The sequence below is a fragment of the Canis aureus genome, chromosome 8, assembly GCF_053574225.1.
Source record: "Canis aureus isolate CA01 chromosome 8, VMU_Caureus_v.1.0, whole genome shotgun sequence".
NCBI lineage: Eukaryota > Metazoa > Chordata > Mammalia > Carnivora > Canidae > Canis > Canis aureus.
In genome coordinates, this window is record NC_135618.1 from 35,114,138 (window position 1) to 35,126,188 (window position 12,051).

The window sequence follows — 12,051 nt, forward strand, 5'->3', positions numbered from 1 at the left end:
TTTGTTTATTTATTCATGAGAGACAGAGAGAGACATAGACAGAGAGAAGCAGGCTCCCCACAGGAAGCCTGATGGCGGACACAATCCCAGGACCCCAGGATCATGCCCTGAGCCAAAGGCAGAGGCTCAACCACTGAGCCACCCAGGTGCCCTCCAGTGGGATATTCTTGATTCCAAATGCATTAGTATATATCTGGGAGCAAATTATGTAATTATTTTCTTATGTGTAATGTCTTAGTTTATCTTATTCCTGCATTATACAAAGCCTCTGATCAATACTTAAAGCCTGATTCCACACAGATAAACTTGATAAACACTTGACGTTGTTTAGATACTGTACAAGATGTGGTGGTGATTAAAAGTAAGACCTAGTCCTGTCTTTAAGAGAGATTTCTGAGGGGCGCTGGGGTGACTCAGTCGGTTAAGCCTCTGACTTTTGGTTTCGGCTCAGGTCATGATCTCATGGGTCTTGGAATTGAGCCCTGCATCAGGCTCTTTGCTCAGCAGAGAGTCTGCTTGAAGATTCCCTCCCTCTGCCCCTCCCCCCACACGTGTGAACTTTCTCTCTAAAAGAAATAAATTTTTTTTAATTTTTACTTTTTTTTAAAAGATTTTATTTATTTATTCATGAAAGACACACACAGAGACAGAGAGAGGGGCAGAGACACACAGGCAGAGGTAGAAGCAGGCTCCATGCAGGAGCCGGATCCCAGGACCCCAGGATCACGCCCTGAGCGGAAGGCAGGTGCTAAAACGCTGAGCCACCGGGAGTCCCTGCCACGCTGATTCATTCATTCATTCATTCATTCATTCATTCATTGCCACACTGATTTTTTTTTTTTTTTTTTGCCACACTGATTCTTAACTGATCCCTGGCCTGTCTTCCACTCTGCATTCAGCAGCATAGTAAAACACAAAATTGTAGCCTTCAGTTTTTTCTTTAAAAGACAAATAATCCATAGTATTTGGGCTTTTCTTTGCAGTTCCTTTTCCTACATTCGAAGTCACTTTCATTACTCTCATTTCCCAACTTTCCACTTGTAGCTGTCGCCCCTAATCATGTTCATTAGTCAAAGGCCTGACACTGATCAAAGCAGAATGGGATGGCTGCCTTGCTCCCAATACACAGGACACTTGGGGGTAAAACAAACCTCATTCTTGTTTTTTGCCGTAGCATCACATTCACTGTTTTCAGGCTTCCTCAGGTGCTTCCACCTTCCTCCTTGGTCAAAAGTGATCATAGTCTGGATGGAATTATCTGAATGAGAAAATAATGATATTAAGTCTGAAACACCAGAAGCATCCTCTTAAATTTTTTTTTCTTTTTAAAGATTTAATTTATTCGAGAGAGAGAGAGAGAGAGAGAGAGAGAAGGAGAAACACAGGCAGAGGGAGAGGAAGGCTCCCTGTGGGGAGCCCGATGCAGGACCTGAGCCAAAGGCAGACACTCAACCACTCAATTACCCAGGTGCCCCCTCTTAAATTTGTTTATCATTGCATCTCTCTCTCTCGAGACGATATAATACCATTAAAAGTCTGGAGTCTCACAAGCTTGTAACATCCAACAAATATGGCTCAGTGTTGGTGAGCAGAACTCCAGGATACTTGAGGAAGATTTCCCACTTCAGTAGGACCCAGCTGATTCCAGATACCATCTAGACTGATACTCTTGAAAGATACCTTTTATCTCCTCACCAACACAAACAGGCTGATGTCCATTCTCCTTGCTTGCCTGCTTGCCTTAGAAGTAAAATGGACACTGGGAAGGCATCCCAATCCTTCCTCAGATAAGGCCAGGATATCAGGCTTGTTTTAGGGACTCTCAAGACTTGAATGTATATGTGTAAGTCTGGCATAATAATTCCTGGTTTTGGTCTGTCCACTACCCTCTCTTATACCTTTTCTTTTTTCTACATGTCTCATCAATGACATACACTACTGCAGGTTTATTTATTTTTTTTTTAGGTTTATTTATTTTTTATTTTTTTAAAAGAATTTATTTATTCATGAGAGACACAGAGAGAGAGAGAGGCAGAGACACAGGCAGAGGGAGAAGCAGGCTCCACGCAGGGAGCCTGACATGGGACTCGATCCTGGGTCTCCAGGATCACGCCCTGGGCTGAAGGCAGCACTAAACCACTGAGCCACCCGGGCTGCCCTACTGCAGGTTTAAATTCAGAAACAATTTGCGTTGAGATTTCCAAGAAAAATCAAACAAGAAGGCCAGTGAAGGACAATTCATTTAGTCAATAAATATTTATTGTGTGCCTACTATGAAGACTGTTGTGAGCCTTTGGGACTCTATCAGTGAACAAAACAGGAAAAAACTTTGTGAAACATACATCCTAGTGAGGTCAGACAACGAACACCAGATGCTATAAATAGGCAAATTATATAGTATGTTAGATAGTAAGTGCTATGAGAAAAACCTGCCCAGCTCAAGAGAGGCTGAATGTGTCTGTGAGGAGGGGAGAGCAGACAAGCTTCCAACAGGATAGCCAGGGCAGGTTCTAGTCAGAAAGCGACATATGAGCAGAGATGGGAAGGGGCATGGTGTCATCCTCACAGCTGTCTGGGGAACAGAGAACAGTGCCCACAAATTTCTAACCCGCGTGTGTGCAGAGGGCTGGAGTGACCAGAATGCAGTCAGCAGAGGGGAGAGGGGTGGGAGGTGAGGTCAGGGAGGAAACGGGACCAATACCATTTAGGACCTGCAGACTGCTGCAAGATCTTTACAAATAAAAACAAACCCCCACCTCCTACCAAAAAATAAATACATATATGAACAAAACCTTAAGAGTCGTTCTGTACTTCAGAGTGACGTGTTTATTTGTATAACTGGGCCTGAGGGAAGGTGAGCTCTGCAGAACCACCGAGTATAACACAAGAGAAATGCTGGCTACCGCTGTGCCCTCTACAAGGAGGAAAGCGGGCAGTGGTTCAAACTCAAGCTCATTCCTCTAGTCCTGAACCTCTCAATATAGAAAACTTATTTTTTTTAATTTAACACTTACTCTAAACAACATGGAACCCCAAAAGTCTTTCTTTCTACCTGCTATTGTTTTGCCTTTTTTTAGTTCTATTTACCATGACTTATGTAAAATAAAGGACCAGAATCTATATGGATAGGCTTGTAGGCTAGGCAAGCAACATTCCTGGGGGACAGGACCATTCTTCTCCCACAAAACCTCAACTCCCAACATTTTCGGCTGAAGGACAGCTGTGGCCAGACTCACCTTCTGAGAGCACACTGGTTATGTAGACCCCACGGAGGGAGGTCACATTGGTAAAGTCTGTCTCGCCACCTGTAGTGGTGTAGAGATGTCGGTCCAAGGACTTGGAATAGACAATGCCTCGATCGTCTGAGGTAAAGATTGTGCCATATCCAGTATCTGAAATAGGTGAACAAGCAAAAACACTGTCTTGGGAGGGAACAGAGAGAAAACAACAGTCCAACTGTACACATGGCTGCCTGCATACATTAGCCAACTGTCTCTCTTCATGATGTGGATGCAGACCTGAGAATAGGTCCTGGTTTGATACTCATGAGTGTGATGTCCACCTTTAACTCCAGCACCCAGCATGGTGGATGCTGTTTGTTGGATGAATTAGGTGCTACAGAAAAGCCCTTCCCAGGTATATTCAGATGGCAGAGGCAATGCACTTATATTCATTTCATACATATCTCTAAATCTTTATATTCCAGAACAACTCTTCTCAAACTATTTGTGGTGAAGGATTAATTTTTTCTTAAGTTTTTTTTTTAAGATTTTATTTATTTATTTATTCATTCATGAAAGACACAGAGAGAGAGAGAGGCAGGGACACAGGCAGAGGGAGAAGCAGGCTCCATGCAGGGAGCCTGACGTGGGACTTGATCCTGGGACTCCAGGATCACGCCCTGGGCCAAAGGCAGGACCTAAACCACTGAGCCACCCAGGGATTCCCCTAAGTTTTATTTATTTAAATAATCTCTGTACCTAGCGTGGGGCTCGAACTCACAACCCAAAGATCAAGAGTAACATGCTCCTGACTGAGCCAGCCCTGAAGAATCAATTTTTAAATTTCTATTATTATTAGCACAAACTGGTCCTTTGTGACATATAAAAAAATTAATCACAAGAAGAGTGAAATACAAAAGAGAGAGGAAATATGATCCATTACTTTTAAATGATTACATTTAACAGATATAAGATTACTTTATCAAATGGCTATAGAAAAAAAAATTAAAAAAAAAAAACAAAACAAAAAAAACAAAAACAAACAAAAAAAAATGGCTATAGATGTTTCTCAGTGCTTGCTACTGCTTTCTGTGCTTACTTGGTAACAAAGAGTTTGCAAACCAGTATCAGTCCTCTGACCATTCTTTAAGCAGCACTGCTCTAGAATACCTGGACATACACGTAAACCATATTACAGGATCAAAACAAGGGGCCTTCTTAACAGAGACTGTATTATCTGTAAGATAGTGTATTCAGTAGGACACTCACTAATTAATGCCTATGCCTACGGGTAAGAGGAAAAGTCAACATGTAAGAAGGAAGCTCAAAGTAGAACATGAAACTTAAATCTCTATGCATCAAGGGTGGGCCACTAAAAAAGCTCTTACCTCCAGGTTCATCTACATGCATGAACACCATGTCATCATTAGCTGCTAGAATGGAGTAGAACTGCTCCTGCCCCACAGAAGGTAGCTGGGCCATGCTCCACGTGTCCCCTTGATCTGTCGACACATGAATCCTTCTTGTTGTATCCTGGAACAAATGCCAATATTTACCTTTTCAATTTTATTATTTTTTTAAGATTTTATTTATTTATTCATGAGAGACACAGAGAGAGAGAGAGAGACACAGAGACAGAGACAGAGACAGAGACAGACAGACAGAGACACAGGCAGAGGGACAAGCAGGCTCCATGTAGGATTCAATCCCAGGACTCCAGGATCACGCTCTGGGCCAAAGGCAGGCGCTAAACTGCTGAGCCAAGATGCCATGTATAGGGACATGAATAGGAACACTATTATTCATAATTCTGAGTATCATCCATTTCCTCATATAACTGCTGTAAATGACAGGTCCAGTACCAATTACCAAAGCAATTTCTAACCCCCGGCAAAGTTCCAGGCAAAGGAACAATCCATTCTATTGTAAGTAAGGCTATCTTGGCCTCCTCTTTGGCTTCCTCATTCTAGTATGGCCCTGTAAGACAGAATCTTTCCAACCTCTGACATTCCCATTTCCTTCAATTGAGCTAAGAGTATGATGGAGCCACCATTAGTTTGGCTTTATAGCCATTTGCATATGCTTGCTCAGATAATTCATAAAATTACAATTGCTGCACAAAAGTTTGATCCCTTTGAGATAGTCCTGACATAATCCAAAGAATTAAATAATTAAGAATCCAAAAATTGGAGATGAAACCCATGCTTGGGAGATCACAGGGAAGTCAAGATGTGACGTATCTCCTCTTTACGGAAATAGGTGTCGATGAACAGCCATAATGAAGGTCACATGCACAGGCTGGGAAGTGGCCAAGGAGAGGCAGAAATTAATATAAAGGAGCTGATCAGGGAGTAGTTATCTGCTAAAAGGAGTCCGTTAAGGAGGCAATTAACACCTCCTCTTTGATAAACAGCTCAACACAGTTGGCCAGGGCACAAGAATTAGTCCCAGGGCCTCCTTATGTTAAATACTTTTTAAAATTCAGTGACAAGTACATTTAACTTATTTTTCTAACTTATACCTAGGTGTTTACTTTCAATCTTACCCATTATTACACTTAGAAACTAGAATTCAAAAGCATACAGTAGGATGATGATTTTATAGATAGTAGCAGTACACTGTTGGAGGCTACCTCTGGAATCTGCTTTCGACCATGGTTCTACCTTTGGGTAGTAAGCAACTTACTCAATTTCCTCAAAAACAAATTGAGGCAAGAGGACCTGTTCCTAGGGTTGCTGGGAAGATTTTATGAAACTGCTGGAGGAAGTTATGTGTGGTTACTGTGACTACTTCCCCTTCTCCACTCCCATTCTCTCTGAACCCACGGTAATCAGCCTGTTAACCCCAGTCCTCCGATGAAACTCCACTCGTCAAGGTCAAGGTCTGCAGGTAGGTGGAGAATAGCCTCCTGGGGGCAGGAATAGCCTCCTGGCACCAGGTGCAGTGGCAACCACCACTTTGCCAACTCCAGTGGATAATTCTCAGGACTCCTTTAACTCCGCATCTCTGTTGAGTTTCATGTAGCCAACCTCCTTCTTGAGGCAGTTCCTCCATTTGGCTTTCGTGGCTCAGTCCACTTGGTTTTCCTTCCTTCAGTCTTCTCTGCTACATTCTCATCTCTTCCCAGCCCCTCAGTGTCGTCAGGGTGCTCCAGCGAGTGCTCAGCCCTCCAGAAGATATCATCTTATAATTCTTCATATATCATATATCATATAATCATATATCATGTATCATATAATTTGGGGAGACTCACATGCCCAAATGCTCACTCGACATTTCCACTTAGATATCTAAGAGGCATCTCATACCCAATACCTAATTCTTGATTTTCCTGCTACAAACTTGGTTCTCTTGCCATCTCGGTGAATGGTACTACCATTCACCCAGTTGCTCAGGGCAAAGACTCTAAAGTTATCCTTGGTTCCTCTCATTTACTCCCTCGCAAACCATAGCTAATTCATCAGCAAATCCTATTGGGAATACGTTAAAAATATATCCAAAATCTTACCACTTCTTCCCTCATTCACATTAATAGCCTGGTCCCATCTACCATCTCTCACTGCTGTCACAGACTCCTAGCTGCGCCTGGTGCTTCCATTCTTGCCCCCAGGAGGCTATTCTGCACCTACCTGCTCTGTCAAAAGGGAAGCCAACTTATGCCAGTCCCCCGCTCACCACCTTTCACAGCTTCCCAACACATGAAGAATAAAAGCCAAGGTCTTTTTTTTTTTTTTTTAAAGCCAAGGTCTTAATCATGACCTATAAAGGTCTTGTTTGATCTGACCACTGGCTCCCCCTCTTTGGACCACCCTTCAGTGTGCTCCAGCCATGCTGTCCTTTTCACTTTTCTTCAATATTTCAAACATGTTCCAGTCTGAGGGGCTTTGCGCTTACTGTTCCTTCAGCCTAGATGTACACAGAACTAGCTCTCACTCCAGCTGGGTCTCAGACAGCTCATCCACACCACCCTACCTAAAACAGGACTGCTCCAGTTCCAAGCACATTCTGTTTCCTTACTCGGTTTTATGTTTCTTTATAGATTGGATCATTACTGTATATAATGTCATATTTATTCATTTAGTATCTAATTCCTTATTTAAATATAAGCTCTGAGAGCAGGACCTTTATCTATTTTGTTCACTGCTATATTCCTAGGGCCTAGAACAGTACCTAGAATATAGCAGGTACCCAATTAATGTTACCTATTTCTATTATCAGATTGGATAACGAGCAAGTGGATTGCTTTTTTTCAGATGTCTGTGTCTGAGTGAAGTCCAAACTTTGGGACTAAGTGTCACAAAACAGATATCAGAATTCCTGTGGTGACAACAGGCTGGAGTGCAGAGTAGCCCAGAAGAATCAATCAGCCTCTCAAAAGAATTACCTCCAAATGTTAGCGATACTAAATGTTGCAAAAAGGCAAGAAACTGTCAGTACTAGTCATAATAGGGATCCATTTAACACATACTTAGAGAAATTTCAGAACCTCCAAGAGAGGCAATACACACCTTATCAGCCATCACAGAGGCAAAAAGGAAACGTCCCCCAAGACCAAATGAGTAGATTTTCACACCAATGGTTTTGAAGCTTTTCCCCAAATCTGAAGTTCTCCATAATTCCAGTGCCCCAAGGTCAGCTTCTTAAACAAGACAAAATATGAATTAAAATTTCACATACAGGTGAATCTCTAGTTCAAAATAACTGTTTTAGAATGTTCTTAATTTTATAGCTAAAGGATTTTTAAAAAATATTTTATTTATTTATTCATAGAGACAGAGAGAGAGAGAGAGAGAGAGAGAGGCAGAGACACAGGCAGAGGGAGAAGCAGACTCCATGCAGGGAGCCTGATGTAGGATTCGATCCTGGGTGCCCGGGATCATGCCCTGGACTGAAGGCGGCCCTAAACTGCTGAACCATCCAGGCTGCCCAGCTAAAGGATTTTTAATTCTACGCATGTTAGTCAAGTGACCATGGAAATACCACACATTAGACATAGGGAATTCATAATTTGGGTTTTATTTTTATACATGTAAGGTTTTGCACTGGACAGAGAGTTTACTTAATTTTTAAAAAATATTTTATTTAAATTCAATTTGCTAACATAGTATAACACCCAGTGCTCATCCCATCAAGTGCCCTCCTCAGTGCCCATTGCCCAGTTACTCTAACCCCTCACCCTCTCCCCTTCTGTAAGAGTTTACTTAATTCAAATACAGTGTTGCATAAACACATCACAGCCACAGCGTCCTGTTTTTGCTTTCTTCACGACACACTTATCTTACTCTATTTTAAGTAGTATTGTTTGAGTTTTCTGTTTTCTTGCTCATCATCTAACCCCCTACTGGAATTCAGGCCCCAAGAGAGAAGGGCTTCGGTGCCTTCCTCTCTCCATCCTTAGAACAGTGATTCATACTACTGCAGGTGTGAAAAATCAATGAATGAAAAAATGAAATGAATTTGTTGAATGAATAAATGAAAGATTATGCTTTCTGCTTTAAAACGGTGTCACAGATTGGAAAGCCAACAACATCCACTGACACAAACACAACCCCCATCCACTTCTGCGGAAATCACTATGCATTTCAACTTGTTATTGTCTGTAGCCTAATATTTACTTTATTAAATACGCTGGTAAAATTAAGTACATTGTCTCTATGTATAGCTTGCATTTTTATTTGATCTAGGTTCAGTACTTCCAAATTTAAAAAATCCTTGACAGTTATCTTAGCTATTAAAATTACTAGAGAATGGAAGGATCTTTGATGTTTCTATCTCTTATAACCCAGAACATTCTACTATGAATGGACAACAGAACACTCTTATTTGGAACTAAAATATTACTTACTGCAGGAGCCATTCGCATAGGTGGTAAAGAAGATGGTGTTTTCTGAACCCCTACAGACAGACAAAGAGAGAAAAGACAGGGTTCAAGACAGCTGAACATCAACTGCAGTCACAAAGCTCCAAGCAATGCTGCTAATGATAAGCTCCATCCACAGGGGCCAGCCGGAACAGCCTTCTGGGATGGGATGCTGTACGCCGGACTCTCCCAGCCTCACTGGTCAAGCCCCCCCCACCGCCCCCAGCCTGGCCCCAGGATTTCCTCCAGCCCACTACTTCTTCACGTGAACTCTTCCAGCTGGGCAGACTGGTCTGTTTACTCTCTGCAAGTCTGCCTCTTGCATTTGCTGTTCCTGTTTCCGGCTTAAATGCTTTTTTTTCTCTCATGTAACCAAATCTTACCCTCACAATCTTTAGGGTCTAGCTTAAAATCTAGCTCTTTCATGAAACTTTTCCTGGCACTCCAATTGGAAAGCTTCTTTGCTACACACTTCTAGAGCAGTGATTCTCAACTGGGGGTGATTTTACTCCCCAGGGGACATTTCTGGTTGTCACAGCTGGGGGATGGGGAGTTGTTGCTAGTATATAGTGGGAAGAGGCCAGAAATGCTGCTAAACATCCTACAATGCAGAGGGCAACACCCCCACAACAATGAATTGTCCAGTCCAAAATGTCATTAGTGCCAAGGTTGAGAAACCTTGTTCCAGAGCACTGTGCCATTCTGTACCGGCCGCTCAGCACTCCTCCGTCTCCTATTTAATTATTTTAATCCAACAGCTTACTTCTTTTCCTTCTACATTATTAGGTTCTTCAGGACAGGTATGAAGTTTTAGGATTTGTTTCCCCTCAGAACCTAGTTCAATGCTTTGCATGTGCTAAATAAATTAGTTCTTTCATCTTGAATAGATAGCTAGGTCAGATGTTGAATAATTTAAATTCTAACTTGGAAAGGGAGTTTTCAGGAAAGCAGGTTCAGACTCTGATAGTACTTATGGATTAGCACCAGCACAAGGTGCAGGTCTGAGCATGTTCTTTCAGCACTTCAGGCTGTCAATTCCAGAAATCAAAGATCTACAAGTTATCTTACATTTAGATGCTAATCAAAGAAATGGATCATAAAAGTAAAAAATTAATATTGGATACAAAATAAAATACCATTAGTTTTTTTTAAAGATTTAAAAAATTTTTTAAGTAATCTCTACACTCAACGTGGGACTGGAACCCACAACCCTGAGATCAAGCGTTGCAGCTCTACTGACTGAACCAGCCAGGCGCCTCTAAATGTTTAGATAGATAGATAGATAGATAGATAGATAGATAGATAGATAGATAGATAGATAGACAGATAGATAGATAGATTTATTCATTCATTCATTCATTCATTCATTCATTCATTCATTCATGAGAGACACAGAGAGAGAGGCAGAGGGAGAAGCAGGCTCCATGCAGGAAGCCCGACGCAGGACTCGATCCCAGGTCTTCTCCATGATCACGCCCTGGGCTGAAGGTGGTGCTAAACCGCTGAGCCACCTGGGCTGCCCTAAATGTTTAGTTTTTTTTTTTTTTACCTTTTTATTTTATTTTATTTTTCTTTATTTATTTATGATAGTCACAAAGAGAGAGAGAGAGAGGCAGAGACACAGGCAGAGGGAGAAGCAGGCTCCGTGCACCGGGAGCCCGACGTGGGATTCGATCCCGGGTCTCCAGGATCACGCCCTGGGCCAAAGGCAGGCGCCAAACCACTGCGCCACCCAGGGATCCCTAAATGTTTAGTTTTAAAGATGAGTTTTCTGTTGGTTTCTTTTGGCTTTATTGTGGTATAACTGAAATATAACATTTAAAGTGCACACTGTGGAGTGTGATATATATCAAGGTTAGTTTTAATGACCAAAATTTATTTTAGGCTTACTTGAACACACCCTATATACTTTAGATCCATCGAGAGTGAAGTAATTTGTTAACTTAGTAATCTTAAAATTCCTTCCTTCCTGATAAGACCATATAAGGCACAAACCACATTCCTTAAAATACACAGAATGAATGCAGATGTAGCATGTGTATCCTAGCAGGGCAGCACAGACCTCATTTTACCAAGAGTTTCTGGGGAAAGGCTACTCTAAGCAGTATTTTTTTAGTATTTTAATTTCAGGAGATATATTTGGCAATGTCTGTATTACACATCTCCCTGACTCCCTAAGTAGAGGCCATTAGAGGCCATTAAATATTAAATTCTTCCTTGGGACTATGGGTCACATTCATGAGCATCAACCATATGGAACCACAACACAGTGTTCCCATTAGAAGTTACTGAGGTCCGTGTGCTCTCCTGGTCTAGCATTAAATCATCACATCCCATCAGAGTCTGTTTCTGCTTGTACAGTTACACCTCCACGAGGCTCCCAGGCAGAGGTTTCTCATGCTGGCATGGGCTTGTTGTTAGCACTCACATACCCAACCTCTGGCACCAATATGCTATCAACAGGAAAACTAGACTAACAAATGTGCTAAAATTAGTCAAAGAGAAAGAAGAAAGAGGCTCTAAACAAGAGTGTGAGCCTAATCAGAATTTTGGCTATGAAAGTTTTTAATTCAATTATTGCTCAACCAACTCCTAAACTCTCCCAATAAATCTTTCTTCATAAAAGGTAACAATGAAAGCCCAGATATGTTAAGCCACTGACTGTCCAGTTTAGAACAAAGGTGACCTGACTCCCAAGTAAGAGTCCCTCCACTGCACAGGTGGTGGTGGTGGGGTGTTCCACTGAGAGAAGTGAAGGATTTTTGGTGCACAGACAGCGTGACTCTGCTGGTCTGGAAGCTGTCTGGGCTTTCTTCCTGATTCCCTGCTGCATTCCACACAACTGAAATGGATCTTCAGATGAAGGAATATAAATCTGGGTACAGGGAAATACGTAAGTCCCCAAATCAAAGCTGTATTTTATGCTACTCCAACTGATGTCACCATTTATGGAGAATAAACCTTTGCAGG

At 41.9% G+C, this 12,051-nt stretch overlaps 1 protein-coding gene across 5 annotated transcripts in view; it reads right to left on the minus strand.

Annotated features, from left to right (window-relative positions):
- Positions 1-12,051, minus strand: part of SORT1 (sortilin 1) — a 65,532-nt gene that overhangs the window by 16,069 nt on the left and 37,412 nt on the right. For 3 of the 5 annotated variants that reach the window (XM_077905755.1, XM_077905753.1, XM_077905757.1), the window contains 5 exons: positions 9,067-9,116; positions 7,730-7,860; positions 4,610-4,754; positions 3,237-3,392; positions 1,152-1,258 (listed from right to left, as the gene is read on the minus strand). In XM_077905755.1, the coding sequence (XP_077761881.1) occupies positions 1,152-1,258; positions 3,237-3,392; positions 4,610-4,754; positions 7,730-7,860; positions 9,067-9,116 (589 nt within the window). The remainder of the gene's footprint in view (positions 1-1,151; positions 1,259-3,236; positions 3,393-4,609; positions 4,755-7,729; positions 7,861-9,066; positions 9,117-12,051) is intronic. The other 2 variants (XM_077905756.1, XM_077905754.1) reach the window with 1 other exon arrangement.